Source organism: Desarmillaria tabescens (assembly GCF_030435595.1).
Source record: "Desarmillaria tabescens strain CCBAS 213 chromosome Unknown EV420scaffold_8, whole genome shotgun sequence".
NCBI lineage: Eukaryota > Fungi > Basidiomycota > Agaricomycetes > Agaricales > Physalacriaceae > Desarmillaria > Desarmillaria tabescens.
In genome coordinates, this window is record NW_026848307.1 from 785,701 (window position 1) to 800,068 (window position 14,368).

At 47.8% G+C, this 14,368-nt stretch overlaps 7 protein-coding genes across 7 annotated transcripts; 4 read left to right on the plus strand and 3 right to left on the minus strand.

Moving 5' to 3' along the window:
- The first annotated feature begins 64 nt into the window (after positions 1-64).
- On the plus strand, positions 65-1,625 carry EV420DRAFT_1155988 (uncharacterized protein). The gene is made up of 2 exons (XM_060466125.1): positions 65-1,083; positions 1,133-1,625. The coding sequence occupies exons 1-2, from the start codon at positions 123-125 to the stop codon at positions 1,522-1,524; spliced, it is 1,353 nt and encodes a 450-aa protein (XP_060334563.1). The 5' UTR covers positions 65-122; the 3' UTR covers positions 1,525-1,625.
- A 586-nt stretch (positions 1,626-2,211) lies between these two features.
- On the minus strand, positions 2,212-3,227 carry EV420DRAFT_1265093 (uncharacterized protein; the record flags this gene model as incomplete). Its single annotated transcript, XM_060467254.1, has 4 exons — positions 2,212-2,479; positions 2,539-2,926; positions 2,974-3,083; positions 3,133-3,227. Coding segments are annotated over 4 exons (861 nt in total), but the record flags the coding sequence as incomplete, so codon positions are not given.
- Positions 3,228-3,690: 463 nt separating this feature from the next.
- Positions 3,691-4,935, plus strand: EV420DRAFT_1156069 (uncharacterized protein). Its single transcript, XM_060466126.1, has 10 exons — positions 3,691-3,913; positions 3,968-4,108; positions 4,166-4,218; positions 4,270-4,286; positions 4,338-4,403; positions 4,460-4,473; positions 4,533-4,561; positions 4,620-4,703; positions 4,753-4,835; positions 4,891-4,935. The coding sequence occupies exons 2-9, from the start codon at positions 4,018-4,020 to the stop codon at positions 4,828-4,830; spliced, it is 432 nt and encodes a 143-aa protein (XP_060334565.1). The 5' UTR covers positions 3,691-3,913; positions 3,968-4,017; the 3' UTR covers positions 4,831-4,835; positions 4,891-4,935.
- Positions 4,902-5,906, plus strand: EV420DRAFT_1639184 (uncharacterized protein; the record flags this gene model as incomplete). Its single annotated transcript, XM_060476937.1, has 9 exons — positions 4,902-4,920; positions 4,967-4,977; positions 5,029-5,150; positions 5,207-5,229; positions 5,284-5,431; positions 5,500-5,507; positions 5,561-5,627; positions 5,677-5,704; positions 5,763-5,906. 9 exons carry the CDS (start codon positions 4,902-4,904, stop codon positions 5,904-5,906), a joined length of 570 nt encoding a protein of 189 aa, XP_060334566.1.
- EV420DRAFT_1732548 (uncharacterized protein) lies at positions 5,794-7,374 on the minus strand (the record flags this gene model as incomplete). The annotated part of the gene is made up of 2 exons (XM_060479938.1): positions 5,794-6,474; positions 6,537-7,374. The coding sequence occupies 2 exons, from the start codon at positions 7,372-7,374 to the stop codon at positions 5,963-5,965; spliced, it is 1,350 nt and encodes a 449-aa protein (XP_060334567.1). The 3' UTR covers positions 5,794-5,962.
- Positions 7,375-9,535: 2,161 nt separating this feature from the next.
- On the plus strand, positions 9,536-11,784 carry EV420DRAFT_1522892 (uncharacterized protein). The gene is made up of 10 exons (XM_060472266.1): positions 9,536-9,613; positions 9,667-9,713; positions 9,770-9,852; positions 9,937-10,028; positions 10,090-10,145; positions 10,210-10,233; positions 10,299-10,459; positions 10,514-11,019; positions 11,077-11,167; positions 11,224-11,784. The coding sequence occupies exons 1-10, from the start codon at positions 9,593-9,595 to the stop codon at positions 11,307-11,309; spliced, it is 1,167 nt and encodes a 388-aa protein (XP_060334568.1). The 5' UTR covers positions 9,536-9,592; the 3' UTR covers positions 11,310-11,784.
- Positions 11,785-11,999: 215 nt separating this feature from the next.
- On the minus strand, positions 12,000-13,686 carry EV420DRAFT_1522895 (membrane bound O-acyl transferase family-domain-containing protein). The gene is made up of 3 exons (XM_060472267.1): positions 12,899-13,686; positions 12,822-12,849; positions 12,000-12,773 (listed from the first exon to the last, which is right to left on the minus strand). The coding sequence occupies exons 1-3, from the start codon at positions 13,597-13,599 to the stop codon at positions 12,366-12,368; spliced, it is 1,137 nt and encodes a 378-aa protein (XP_060334569.1). The 5' UTR covers positions 13,600-13,686; the 3' UTR covers positions 12,000-12,365.
- Positions 13,687-14,368: the final 682 nt, after the last annotated feature.

A 14,368-nucleotide genomic window follows, 5' to 3' on the forward strand; every position in this document is an offset into this window, starting at 1 on the left:
TAAAACGTAAAGGGCTGCGATCACGTGGATCGGAATAGCGGCACGAAGTTCAATTAGTCCTGACCACTCTTGAACCTGAACCACTATCTCTTCCCTGCGATACACAAAAGCGATATCCCTCAATGTCTTCCTTGCTGCTGAAAAGTATTCCTCCACAAATCGAAGAGCCGGTTGGGTGCTGGCTGCCCAATCAGATCTTGCCACCGGAACTCTGCGACATCGTTATCGATTTCCTTCACACAGACAGGACCTCGCTTATGTCCTGCGGCCTCGTATGCAGATCTTGGCTCCCTGCAAGCCGCTTCCACCTCTGGGACACTCTCAAACTCGCACCATGCAACATCGACGGCTTCTTCATCCTTCTTTCCTATTCTTCCACGTTCTTGCCGTACATCCAAAACGTCGAGATCGAAAACGCCTTTACTAAATTCACTCATTATGAAAAGTTTTGGACTCGATGGGATAACATTGTTCCCTATCTGTCTGGCCGACGTCTTAACAGCGTTCGTTCCTTTCGCTTGAGCAAAGTCTCTTGGGGACTTCTGCATGATATGAAATGGTCGTCTTCCATCCTGCACACTTTCTCCGAAGTCAAGACTCTCCATTTGTCCAATGTCTCCTTTGACAACAACCTTCAGGTCATCCAATTTCTTCGCAGTTTTCCTCGTCTGGAAGACTTGTCTATCGCCATCTGTTTTTCTTTTGTCGATGACGACCTGCTCCCTAATGATGAAGACGAGGATTTGACGTCAATGATTGTCGATGAAGTAGATGGAGGGGGTGTCATGATTGAGGACGAGATCCATCCTTTTGGTTGTGTAACCGACACACCTCTCTGGCCTTCGCTTTCTACTCTGCATTTTACCCAGGGACATCTTTTCGACGTCTTTGGTCTCAATCTCTCCTCAAGACAGGAAATCTTTCTCTGGATGGCCTATTTTCTACCCGCACCAGCTATTCGTGATCTAGTGCTTTACTCCATCACTACTGCCGAATTGGAGTCGTGCGGTCGCCTGCTCCAGGCAATTGGTAGCAGCATCGAGACCTTGACAATTTCATTCCTGACAATCTTCACACTTGCAAGTGAGTTCATATCTAGTCGACACCAGACCATTTCACTCATCCTCTTCAGGCCAGATATCCGAATATATTGATCTCTCTTGTCTTGCGAGTCTCCGGTCTCTTCACTTTCGTCAAGTAGGCTGGGAAGCCTGTGACTGTGCCAAGCTTTCCACCGCTTTTATGCTGCTCTCGCAGATCCGCTCGCCTTTCATGGAATCGCTGTCATTCTCGCTTGGTGTGGGGGTTCTAGATAGCCTCGGTGACGATCAGTGGGAATCCCTCGCCCGGGTTTTAGCGTCGTCGTATCTCTCGGGCTTGCAAACGATCAAATTCTCCGTTTACTATCACAAGCTAACACCTTCAGAGGAATTCTACCGAAGTAGGCTCGCCGACTGCGATTCCAAGGGAATCCTTCATTTCGAGTTTCTTCCTGTACAGAATTCATGCTTATTCACAGAATGAGAGGATCCGTTTGGTGTCTTCTTTTTCCTATATTCCAGAGTAACTCCAGGAAAATTGCGCAGATATATAGATATATACTTGACCTCCACTTCGAAACCAGGACTATTCATTTAACATTATACACGCGTAACTAGATTTGTAAATCATCTATGCTTTCTTCCTACACCTGCACAAAACGTACTCAAAAGGGATTCCTAATTTTCAGCAAGCATTGTTCCTCATCGCATTCTCGACAGTGGAATCCCGACGACCCAGCCATGAGAGGTCGACATTTCTGCCTGGAGCTTTAGAGAGAGCGAGTTTAAGTACTAGGCGCTTCCTCTTCCTTGCGTCAAGAGAACTCCATCCTTGACAAACACCAGTTCTACTTCTTAGTCTCGGATACCTGTTACTCATTGACGAGCTCAACAGCCACGAAAAAAAGGCTGTCGGGGAGGGTCTTCCTCAGAAACCTCCCTTGGAGTGATGTGGCCTCGATGACGAGCTTTGTCGGATCTGGAGAGTGCCTAGGGTGTCTGGCGTCTGGCCGAGGACTAAGTACTCCATCGAAGGTGCTGGAGGCGCAGTGTGAGGAAGAGAAGGGGCGAAAAGGCTGGATGGTAGAACTGATATCAGCTGTAGGCACGCCAGTAATATGTTCTTGACTCTTCTGCCAGTTTTCTAATGCGGATATGCAAAGGACACCGATTATATCGTAGTGTGGATGCAATAATCTTTTGCCATAAAATGGTGCGCGTAGTCGTCGACTCTCCCTTTTGCCAAATGTTGGCAGTTAAGACACATCGGGCGTAATGATCCAGAAACACGAAGGACCTCGACAATATCGCACATGCGATTGAGATGCGGTATGACTTGAACGGGAACGATATTCGTCCCTGGAATCATAGAGTTCATAGATTTAACACTCAACGCGAGAGTGGCAAGTGGAGACGCGTTATGGATTGCTTCAAAGAGTCTGAATATTCTCAAAACGTTAGCCGACGATAGCAGAGATTTCAAACGGAAAATACTCACGAAGCAAAGGATAGACTTTCGCCACAGTGCCCCCATGGTGTACCAAAAATTTCCGTAGATGAATCCACCACCTTGTACGTCCCTGCCAGTGCATGCTGCTGCTGCACGGGAGTCGGGGTCATCAAAGGCTCAGGCCAGACGGCCTCGAGCGACTTGACGCGTTCCTCCCGAATTTCGTCACGTCCGTCGCCTTTCCCGGCCGATACGCTTGACGCAAAACTGAATCTGCGACCTTTAATGGACCAGAGAAGCTGGACGACTGTAGGCGGGTTCACCTCGAGTAGGGTTGCAGAAATACGGCACCACTCGGAATATTGGCTGAGGAGTTGGGTGAGGGATTTCAGATCGTGAGACGACTGGCATGGATGGAAGTGGGCCAGGACGTATCCTGACAAAACTGAGTTGAGGCGAAGAGAAGGATAATGTTAGACACACCAAGCCCGGAAAAAAAGTCTGGAATAGCGAGATTGGAGTGATCGTGGTATTGGACATGTACTGTAGATAGACTGTTTTGGGTGCCACGGACATAGTGGGATTTATTCGCCCTAGATATTGGTCGATTTCGACACACTGAGTAACTTGAGAAATTCTCACAAACATGGTTCTAAAATGATATCATATACTCTTTCTAGATGGGCTCTATGTGTATTTCTAGAATTGTAGCATATTTCCCTGAAGAACGCGGAAATCTGTAAAGACACATTCAGCTAAGTCCGGGTGGAGAGAAAGGATTTTATCCTACTGAAGTTCTCGAAACTTGAGCCAGAGACATAGGCATAACCACCATCCCTGCTTCGCACCGCTTGCGCTGTCTTCATTTCATTTTCGACAAAACATTGGAGATTACCGGGAGTGGACGTGAAGAGAAATTTTTTGAACTCGTATCTGGTTAGTATCTATTTGGCAATGTCTCTGCGGTCCGAAATTTCCGCACCCAGGAACCGTCACTTTCCGACGGCCTCCAGTGAGCTTGAAGATGAAAGGTTACAACCCCGAAAATTTTGGCCACGGCAGAAATGTCCTGTACGAGTCTCGGACATTGCCCAGAGGTACAATATACTACTGCGCATGTGAAACTGATTCTCTGATTCGTCTCCAGGAGCTTCAATCGCTCCATGCCTTGATATTGATTCGTCCCTGTACTTAGGCACAGTTGCGGATCCCCACTGCCTCGTTGCTTTTGCTAACGATTTCCTAAAGGAGTCTGTGACTTCCGATGAGCCACTATCAACGACTTGGTCGCTTTGATCCCATCATCATTTCCATCTTTTTGCGGTAGTCTGCTACACCCCCAGGAGCCGATCAACATGTACAAGGTCCCAAAACGGCCATCATCCCTGCTTTGAATGCAGGGCTGTTTCGCCGATGAACCTAGGTACATTTACTATATTAGCCTTAGTGCAGGTATAAGATTCGTCAAATTACACAGATAAACTGCTTTTTGACCGTCACACCCACAACTTCTACATTGATTAAAAAATGTCGGATGCGGATGCTTCCGCTGCCATCGCCGCGTTCCAGGCCTTTGTCAACAACCTTTACGAGAACAAAAAGAGCAGTTATTCGTATGGTGCGTGTCGTGGCGCCCCCTTTCGTGTTTTTTTTCTCTCTGATAGTGACAACGTAGTTTCCGCCTTGTCTTTTTTGACATGGGACATTATTGTGTCATTCGGGGATGAGGTACACCGTCTGTATTCTTACCATTGGGTTCTCTGAATAGCCGTTCTCTAGGTTAACTACATCTGGGTGTAAGTCTTGTGATTGATACATGTTTTGGCATCACCCATGATTCTCCAAAGCTCTCAATGGTCGATACCCAAGTTGATGTATTTCCTTGCACGTTACTACCCGTTCCTCTATCTCATGTCAGTAATCTTGTTGAGTCTTCCCATCTTGGACGAACAAATGACATTGGTTCTAGTGGGGCGAACATCAGTACGGGTCTTTTGCATAGCGCTTGCTATCTCCGCATATCTCATATGAATATGTCATAGTGTCCCTTGCTACTGACATTCCAAAAAGAGTGAGTTCGATTAGCTACCCTGACTGACTTGGCTTTACATGTATACCGTTCTGCGTAGTTGTATGTTATGGCGTTTACGTTTAAGGTTTACTTCTTAGCGCCATCGATCCAGCTGTCAGGCCTACTGGTATTGGTCTTTAATGTGAGTGGTTGTGCCTTCCCGCCGTCTTCGTGAACTAACCCCATCCTAGCGGCGGTCCCTCTTTCGTGATCATAATATTGGACATCATTTTGCTTCTTCGGGTCTTTTCGTTATACAACCGGAATAGATGGCGTACGTGAACACGTCCGTCTTTGTGTGTGTTGCAACGCTCACATGCATGCACTAGTGCTGACTTTCATGGTTCTCTTTGTTATCGGTACGGTCTGGTTCACATTACTGAATGCGAATTTAATTTCCGATAGGTGACGCAACGGTGGGTCTTCATCAACGGAGAACTAGTCATGCGCTGAACGTTTATTCATAGGGTGCTCTCTATGCATGTTCTAGGCTAGCCATCGATCTTGCTGCAGGGGTATATTCCATACCAGCCCCTTGGCAAGGCTGCGCAGCGCCAGTTCCACAATTTGAATTCGTTCTATCGGCATAGTTCGTTTTATTTCTCTTCCTATCTACAAGCGTTTGTTAATTCTCTGGGATAAAAGTGTTCCAGCTTTGACTCTTGCCCGTTCGTATTAATATGACTGTATCTACCGAGCACCTGAACTGACCGATCTCACAGTCTTATTCCTGGGACTGACGTTATGGAAATTATTCCAAACGCATAGGTCTTTGAACGGCGGCATTACGTTGAAGAAAATGCGCGAGCTCGAGTCCGTTTCTCCACTTTTGATGGCCTTTGTTACAGATGGTAGCGTTTTCTTTGCATTGTGGGTCAATTTCTCTTTCCCCATTTGAAAGGTCTCCGCATTTTGAATCTTTTCTCCGCGATCGACAGGATTGCCGGTATGTTTTAATTCTATATCGCCGATCAAAGAAAAAAATCTCATCACCAATAGCGGCGCTTGTCATTGGTATGATCCCTTCCTTCGCTGTTAGTGGCCCTATACAATCAGCTTTTCTACCGTAAGTCTCAATTTTACAACAACCATGCATAAACTAACCGGATTCGCAGGTGGACCATGGCATTTTATTCTTATTCCGTGCGCACCGATTCTGAGCGGTTCGTTTTCCTTATTGACCTAACTATTGACTTGGCAGGGAGCACACCTCATCCTCAACCTCCGGTCGCGTGTTCTCGGGCAGAACGCCACTCCGACGTGGAATGATACGCTTGAATTCGCACATCCGGTTTCCCAGAGAACACAAACAGCCGATGTGCCATTGGACGACAACCCTGTATAGAGATTTGGTTGTTCGTACATTTCATATTATAATTATCCGTCGATTTACTATGCTATCTATAAACGAAGGGGCTTCGGCCGATGCAATGGAATAAATCCAACGTATTCAACAACGATAAATACCCGGTACTTCAAACTGAGGCCAGCAACCTTAAGCACAATAGTTCGTTGGTCAGGGAGGGACCACGTACCATAATCATCAACTACCTCTGTTACGGACAAGAGACCTCGAGCAGTGCATCGAGGGAGTTTATAACTGAGGAGCCGCTTTTCACCTTTCAGGTCTGCAGTTTCCGACTCTATCCCTTTCAAAGCGAATTGTACCATAATTAAATTCGGCAGAACTGATAAGACATTATCCAGGTCTTCCCAGCGGAAGACACTAACGAGAGACGTCGAGTCGTACAATCCAAATGACAGTTGTATCCTCAACTCCTGTAGCTGCGGTATCTTGGATATAGACTCTTGCAAATGATGTTGCCATGGATAAAGCACATCTGAGGGGTACTGTCGATAATGCAATACGCGCAATTTAGTCCAATGTGACAGATCCAAGATTGGCTGTGATACTTCATCGCCGTAATCAGTCAAGACCAAAACCCTCATATACTCCAGAATTCAGGAAACTCACGGGTGATCGACCTATCCATTTGTGGTGGTGCCACTACAAAATGCCGGACATCACGAAGGTTGCGGATGAACCCTGTGCAATCAGCTAGACCGCCAGGGTGCACCATGGGCGAGTGAAAGGACATGTCAATTTCGAGATAGTCAAGTGGAGGACGCTGCCTCGACAGCCACTTGAAAAGATAGCCGAAATTTGCCACGCGACTTTCAATCAGAATAGCTCTAAGAACCAAACGACGAAGACGGGTTCCTAGCCTATAGCAAGCCACCCTCTCGGGAGGTTCATCTGTTATCAATCCACCCGCGCATATGCGAAGCTGTTCTAACATGGGAAACGCCACCAGAAACTGAATGAGACAAACGGGGTCCTCCCAGAGCATGTCAGTCAGGTCCAGTTCTGTGATGTTCCAGAATATGGACATCACAGAAGGAACGACAACGTCGCGCATCTGGTCCCAATTGATGCCGCTCAGATGGAGGGAAGTGACTGCGGAGAAGAGTGGGAGGCGTGAGATGATGGGCTCACATAAATCCCAAGGGAACAGCGTGGTTCTGTCTGGGACCCAGGGGCTTTTGGCGCAGTTCCCGTACAGCTCGAGGCGGTGGGTGTATCCCCCGAATGTGCAATTCTGCAATGTCATGCCAGTGGTCGACCTCAAGAATTTTTGCTGGTTATGTTGAGACCGAAGCACTATTCTTTTGAATAGATGGTATCGACTCGTGGGGAGCCATGACCTGCAAACAAGGCTGCAGACCACGAGGGAAGGATAATCCGAATGTAGAAAATCAATAATCGTGTCCCAGGTCTCGTTAGGCAGCTGGGAATGGACAATCTTGGGCATGGGTGCGGTAGACCTGCGGGGATTGAGGTATTACATGCCGTAGTTTACAAAATAAGACAATACCTTCAAGTGTTCCTGGGATTTGCACAAAGGTAGAGAAGCGTCGTTGACGTATGTGATGAACACTCGGGTGCCCGAGCCCGAGGTGAGACCTACAATTTAATTACAATGCTGTCATTACTGGTATCTGGAGGGAAAAATGGATGATAATTCGGTGCTGAGTGCAGTATTTACGGGTCTAGGTAGAAAGCATAGGTGATACTTAAATCTATGCTTTGCGATGAATAAATATTTTTTCATGGAGCCCCTACCCTTACGGAGTATAACGTGGAGAGGCTGAATTATACCCAATTACTGCATTCCAGTCGCAACTCACTGTTAAAATATAAGAAGCGATGGACTGCGTAAGAGGAGAAGGCAGTCCCTTTTTCTTAGTCGAAGTTCCGAAATTCATCGTTGCAACCCCAGTAACGGATACACTTTCATCGGTAGGATATACACGGGCTCTGAAGGGATGGCTGAAGCAATCCATGAGACAGAATTCCCTCTGAATCACCAATGACTAGCCTATCTCGTCGAGGGCGCAACCTTGTCATAGGTGAAAGAAAATTCAAGACTGTATCACTTTAAATAAGCTAAAATGAAGCAGAGCAAAAAGCTAGACTAGGAGTTCCATTTGTCTGGCCATCCACCGAGTAGAGACTATTGTATAGCGTATAGCGAAATTTTGCTTTCGTTTTTAAGCCTTTGTGGTGGTAGATGGAAGAGAGGCCGTTCATCGAACCGGCACATCGGTCCGATTGTCCCGTTAGCCGATTAAGTTCGGCTGCAGGGTCTGGTTTCTTCTCCAACCCTTCAGCTTCAGTGTTTGTTCACCCCGTGCAGATGGTGGAGGCGGTAACTGCTGAATATCTTCGCTAGGGAAGGCACTCTTCCAAGTTATTACGTTGATTGAGGAAGGTCTTCTACTCTTCCGACGGCATCTTTGTCTGGACTCTGGACGAGTCTGGAGTTTCCCAACATCTACATGAGAATCGGTCAACCTATCAACTTGCAGCTCGCGCTTCTGTCCCTTCTTAGATTTCATCTCGTGTGAAACAGCTGTACTATCTCCGAGTTGGTCTTTATTGTCTATTTTCTTTCGTTAGTTCGTGTGGGAATGTGAACCTCACATCTTAGATCTAGTTTCTCTCTTCCTGGTCCACGGAAGTACTTGTCTTGTCTAGATTCGGTTGCCAGAAGGTGCTTAACTCCGCCTTCACGTTCTCATGTCTGTTCTGCCTCGTGCCTTTGTGTCCAGTATCCGCTCCGAGGGATTCTTTCAGCACCCATGGCAGATCTCTTCGAGATTCGGCCACTTTTCACCTCGTCTTGACGGACCATGTTTGGCATCAGTCAGTTAAAAAAAAAAAGTTCTCTCTCTCTTCAGGATCATGCAGCCGGCGATCGATCCGTTTCTCCCGCTTCATCGTCCATCCACAGGAAATGCACTGTTGATTACTAAAACTCTTGCGGATGCAACCTCCCCTCCCCGAGCATACAGCATTCTCCTGCTCCAGATTGTCTGAGTACTTCGATCGCAAGTCTAGTATATCAAAACACAGATTCGCCTTCTATCATTACTATTCCAGTGCCAGAGATTCGTGATACTATATTACCCTCCGACCACCTGATGGATCTGAGGGTCAAACGACCTCCAGTCTTATGTTCAGATCAGTTGTAGTCTTGATAGAGATGTACATGTGCTAGACCCAGTGCTCGCGGCCGAGTACTGTAGAGGTCATTTTCGTGGAAGACACTGATGTGAATGTCTACGATGTTTCCCAATGAATATCAACCGAGGATTTCTGGTGGCTGCGTAACCCAGAGGGATATTTGTATGGGCTATATGTAAACGGTAGGAAGGCTAAGGAAGCCTGAGTAATGATACTGCTAAACTGTACCATGGGCCACAATGATTGTGCAGCTTATACCCATGTATCGTCACAGGGCTGAATGGTTTATAATTTGCTGAGTATAGGATTTCTTCTCGAGGGCGACTGCGACAAGGCCCTCGACGCAGACAATAAAGCGTCTACGATATTAGGGATCCATCGTCGACGCATGACGTAACAGCGGGGGTTGCCAAAACCGGCAACCTGATCATCCATCTAGCACCTCACCTCACGCCACTACCACCACCACCACCACTACCACCATCATCATCACCGCTGCTGCCATGTCTGACCAAGCTGGAGAAGTACGCTCTCCCTGCTCTCCGTCGCCAAAATTGTTGAACAATGATGTCTCTAGGCTGTCCCTGCCGCCCAGCGCAGCAGCTGGACATCGTTTCTCAAAACGTGCGTGCTGCATCGAGTGTCGTGTTGCAGGCCGAACTGAGGAATTGTGTATACAGGATCGCCTCTTTTTCTGGGGATCTCTCATCGATGACTGCACCGCCGTTTATCCTCTCGCCCGTGTCCCTGACTGAATTCCCTGGTACGTGGTTCAGTATAGGGATGGTTGCATGTTACTTATGTATCCGGGCGTTATTCTCGTTTCTCGCTCTTACGCTTTCTCCAGCATACTGGTGTGAACGACCAGAATTGTTTGCGGCCATTGCGGATGCGACGACAGACGAAGAGCGCGCGCTTGCTGTACTCAAGTGGTTCGTCGTACGTTTCTTGCTTCCTTGATGCTTAAAGCTTCTGGTAATCCACGATTGTCTTGCTACAGAGCACCCTCAAAGGCCAGTATACCTCACGAAATGAATCCATGGGCTCTGAGAAAAAGTGATTCGTCCTCGCTTTATTCATCGAACGATCACTCATCCTCTAGCTATTAATCTCCTCGCAGACCATTGAATCCGGTTCTTGGAGAGTCAGTCTACGCGTTTTCCATATGATACCTCCTCATACCGGCTTCTGACCCCTGTGGCGATTCAGGTTGTTCTATGGTCAATGGCCTGATCGAAACGGACGTGGCCAGACGGATCTACTGGTTGAGCAAGTATCACACCATCCACCGATAACCGCGTATGTTATCCAGAACAAGAGCAAGGGTGTCAAGCTTGTGGGACACAACGCCCAGAAGACCAGCTTCAGTGGTAAGCGTATACAGCATACACTGTGTCGCCGACTGAATGTATGAGTTCGTGCAGGAGGTTCTATCATCGTCAAGCAAATTGGACATGCCATCCTTACCGTAACGCCTCCATCCGGAAAGCCCATAGAGTATCTTATCACGCTCCCTCGTTTACGAATAGACGGCTTGTGGTACGGCTCACCCTATATCGAGCTTGCAGAAAATACCTACATCATCGGAGGCAACTACGTCGCGACGATCGATTACAAAGGCCGGGGCTACTTCTCTGGCAAGTCTCACTCGTTCAAGGCCATTCTTACTCCAGCACCTGGATGTGGTGGGGCCGGGAAAGATCACGTCATCGAAGGGCTGTGGCATACGACTAGCAAGTTTATTGGTGGTCCTCGATCCGGGAAGGAGTTCCACGACGTCACGGGTCCCAAAGAGGAGGTGACGGCTATAGGTGGTGAGGAAGGTGGGGAGATGGGCGAGTTTGAGACGAGAAAGTTGTGGAATCTTGTGGCGAAGGGTATTAGGGAAGGTGATTTCGATCTGGCGAGCAGGGAAAAGACGAAGATTGAGGTGAGTACCGTGTTTATCTGTTCTATTTCTGTCTAATGATGGGATGGATATGTTTAGAATGATCAGAGGCAGAGGAGGAAGGACGAAGTGGCGGCCCAGACCACCTGGAAGCTTAAGAATTTTGAGCATATCGATAATGATCCTACATGTGTGCTCGTTTCCGAGATTGCTGACTGTATCGATTCTGACGTATCTTTTTGGTAGATGAACGACTAGGAAGGATTGCCAGGATCAGTCCTCCCACGGAAGACGCATATGTCTTCCAAGATAGTTGGCCCGCATCTGGTTAGACAGTTCGAAGGCTGTGTACATTCTACTGCTAGCGTAAATATTCATGGCGTTGTAATTGGAGAGCTCTATATACCTTTCTGGACTGTCGTTTACTCATATAATAGAAGGAAAGTACAATTGCATCTTTTGAGAGTAAGTGCTCGATATTTACTATATGTCTCGAAGATCTAGATAAGTCGCTCTGTAACATCGAGTTAACGTTAAAGATATAAGATGGATAGATACTTAGATAACCGGTCTAAATCCCAGAACGTGTCACAGACCACAATCCCTCATGCCGCTGTGATATCTTCAGTCACCAGCCAAGAACATCTCACGGATTTGAGGGAATTGCAGGGACAAGTGAATATATCACAGAAAATATGTATAATATGTACCATGTACAGACAAGGCACCGACATCCTAGACTCGCCTTTGTACACTTGACGTTGCAAGCAAGGAACTGTGATCAGAGAAACGGTCGCCAGTCTACCGGCATCCCGCGTCATTACACTTTATCGTCGGTTCACATCCGCCCGCTTATGTATATGAACAGTAGGCAGAAGGAAAGATGTGACAGTCAGTCCCCAGAGTATTGCCAGTGTAACATCAGGAACGATGTGGGGAGCAGCAACAAGGATAGCATACTAGGATATGAAATGAAGAGGTGTGCGATCTGTGTACAAAGAAAAGGCTCAGCAGTCTTCAACGAGCAAAGAAGAAAATAGCGTCAAAGACGACAGCAAAGACGGGGTCATTAGACGAAGTCCCTTGGACGAAGCATTGCACGAACAATGAATAAAGAAATAGCGTCCAAAGACGACATCTGGCAGAGAGAAGTTAATAGTAAATTTGTCTGAATTTGTTCAAGATGTTGGTCATCCTAGTCCTAGTCCTCCATGCTCGAGTAGGCAGTGGGAGTATGCTTGCGTAGGCGCACATAGGGACCGCCATACGACCGCCGTAGCTCTGTTTATCGACGAGAAGAGAGTAAGTGCCCAGGATTTACTGTATATCTCGAAGACCTAGTTAAGTCGCTCTATAGCCGAGTTTAAAATTTAAGAATACCAGATTATCTATTGCCAAGTGGTAATCCACCATTTCCAGAGCCCTTCGATGATTCCCGAGTTAACACCAGCCTCTGATACCCCCGCTCTATTTTGAGGGTTGATGTACATGGGCAAACACATAGCGAACCATGATTGAACCCAGATATACCCGACGATGCGCCAGAAATTAGGGCTGCCCGTAAACCCTAAGCGCCGACCCAAGGCGATGACGGCGCTCTCTACGGTGATACAGAGCGCCTGGGACATGAAAAACTTGAGTGCCCCACCGTGGTATCCCAAGACCATGTAGTCAGAGCTGTGGTGGACCCATCCCGAGATGAAGAACGCGATGTATAGTCTGATGTACGAGGCGAGGATGGAGTTTTTCGGGAGGGAGAGGCGGGAGACGAGGCGGTCGCCTGGGGTGGTTATGTTCTATATAACGGTGTGAAAAGGTTGATATATGCAAGAGACTGGATGTACCTTTCGAAGGAGCTGGTGCCAGGTAAGGCTAGAATAAATTTTCAGCGGTGACCGTAATAATCAGCTCGACGACGCACCTCCAGAACCGGCGTATGGTATACGCGTCTAACCAGCTCCCGTAGAGCGGTCGCCACGTCTGGACGTCCCAAATGCCCAAAGCTACCATTACTGCGCTGAACAGCGCGTGATTCATCGTCAAGGCTGCAACAGCTGGCACCGCCCAGCCCCACACGAAGGCGCATTTCCCTAGGAAAGTCGTTTCCTCGGGCCCGTCGATGTAGAAGGAGGGTCGATACCGCGTATACGTTGCCGCGGCGTCCCAGAGAATGAACATCGCGGCACTTTGTACTATCCGGTTGACGACGAAGCACCATCGGGATGTGGGAGTGGTGTATGGCGGGAGGTTAGGTGGCTCGTGCGTCCATCCGATGCCTCGTTGGCTGGTTAAGAGAGATAAGCTCCATTTGAGACGCGATTTCAAGTCTGGGAAGGACGCCTGGGGGGTGGTCTGGCCTTTTTGGAACAGTTCGGTTTGGGGGTCGGTGAGGAGGATGTAGTCGAGGGCTGTGGCGACGATGGGTGGGATGGACGCGCCGATGGAGAGGTTGGAGATAATCTCGCCTGTGGTCGTGTGGTAGACGAGGTAGTAGGCGATACTGAAGATGGGTAGAAATAATAGGCGTCGGTAGGGTGCTGGGCGTATTGTTATGGATACAAGCAAGAGGACGGGAAGGAGCGAATGCAGCGGGTATGAAAATGGATGGCGTTCGTCTGCCATTGCGAACGTTCCCGACAAGGAAAATAGAGGAAATAAAGTGGACTTTGTTCGGGATCAAGGGATGTCATGATGGATGTTTGGTTTAGACGTCGTCCGATTACTTTTAATTTAGGCCGAAAACTCCACTCCTACTAGCACACGTGATGGAGAAGTTATGTAACTTCGCCCGATTTGTAATACGAACCGAAGTGCATGCCTCCCACCAAGCTTCCGTTACAATGGACGAAGTCGCCTGTCTTATTCTCACGATGCTTGAAGAAAAATGCAACAACAAACTACCAGATCACTACTAATTTAAGCCAGGCACAAAGTGTCGCAACAGCAATAAACGATGCAAGAAGAGAAATCAACATCCCAGCGACGAGGAAAATCGACCTGCCAGGCCTCGAGCGCCGGGGACGATGCTACGGATGACGAGACCTTACGATACGTTCCTCGCAGGTAGCGGCGATGAGGAAATGTCAGAGGTGCGCCTGACTTCAATGCAGCATTGAAATAGCATACGCCAGAGAAATTCCCAGACCATCTATCCAAGGAAATGTGGGAACTTTTGAAGATGACAGTGCATTTTCTGCGGAGAATATACAACGGCATCAGTCCCTTTGGTTAGTGTCAAGGATCGAGTTCATGATTGCGCAACAAGTTTGGCAGATCACAGGCTATCGACGGAGGTTAGATCTCAGCTTAGAGGTTTGATACGAAAAAATACTCAACTATAAACACTTCAGAGTCCATGACTATCCAAAGAATACCATTGGGTCCAGATCAC

What these genes read in the sequence shown, in the direction of transcription:
- EV420DRAFT_1522895 (XM_060472267.1), bottom strand. Translation starts at nt 13,599, where the DNA reads ATGGCAGACGAACGCCATCCATTTTCATACCCGCTGCATTCGCTCCTT. An exon ending in ACCATACGCCGGTTCTGGAG is followed by an intron (nt 12,850 to 12,898) that starts GTGCGTCGTCGA and finishes AATTTATTCTAG; the next exon opens with CCTTACCTGGCACCAGCTCC. An exon ending in GGCACCAGCTCCTTCGAAAG is followed by an intron (nt 12,774 to 12,821) that starts GTACATCCAGTC and finishes ACCGTTATATAG; the next exon opens with AACATAACCACCCCAGGCGA.
- EV420DRAFT_1155988 (XM_060466125.1), top strand. Translation starts at nt 123, where the DNA reads ATGTCTTCCTTGCTGCTGAAAAGTATTCCTCCACAAATCGAAGAGCCG. An exon ending in GACAATCTTCACACTTGCAA is followed by an intron (nt 1,084 to 1,132) that starts GTGAGTTCATAT and finishes CATCCTCTTCAG; the next exon opens with GCCAGATATCCGAATATATT.
- EV420DRAFT_1522892 (XM_060472266.1), top strand. Translation starts at nt 9,593, where the DNA reads ATGTCTGACCAAGCTGGAGAA. An exon ending in CTGTACTCAAGTGGTTCGTC is followed by an intron (nt 10,029 to 10,089) that starts GTACGTTTCTTG and finishes GTCTTGCTACAG; the next exon opens with AGCACCCTCAAAGGCCAGTA. An exon ending in TATCGATAATGATCCTACAT is followed by an intron (nt 11,168 to 11,223) that starts GTGTGCTCGTTT and finishes TCTTTTTGGTAG; the next exon opens with ATGAACGACTAGGAAGGATT.
- EV420DRAFT_1156069 (XM_060466126.1), top strand. Translation starts at nt 4,018, where the DNA reads ATGTCGGATGCGGATGCTTCCGCTGCCATCGCCGCGTTCCAGGCCTTT. An exon ending in AAAGAGCAGTTATTCGTATG is followed by an intron (nt 4,109 to 4,165) that starts GTGCGTGTCGTG and finishes GTGACAACGTAG; the next exon opens with TTTCCGCCTTGTCTTTTTTG. An exon ending in CTACTGACATTCCAAAAAGA is followed by an intron (nt 4,562 to 4,619) that starts GTGAGTTCGATT and finishes CGTTCTGCGTAG; the next exon opens with TTGTATGTTATGGCGTTTAC.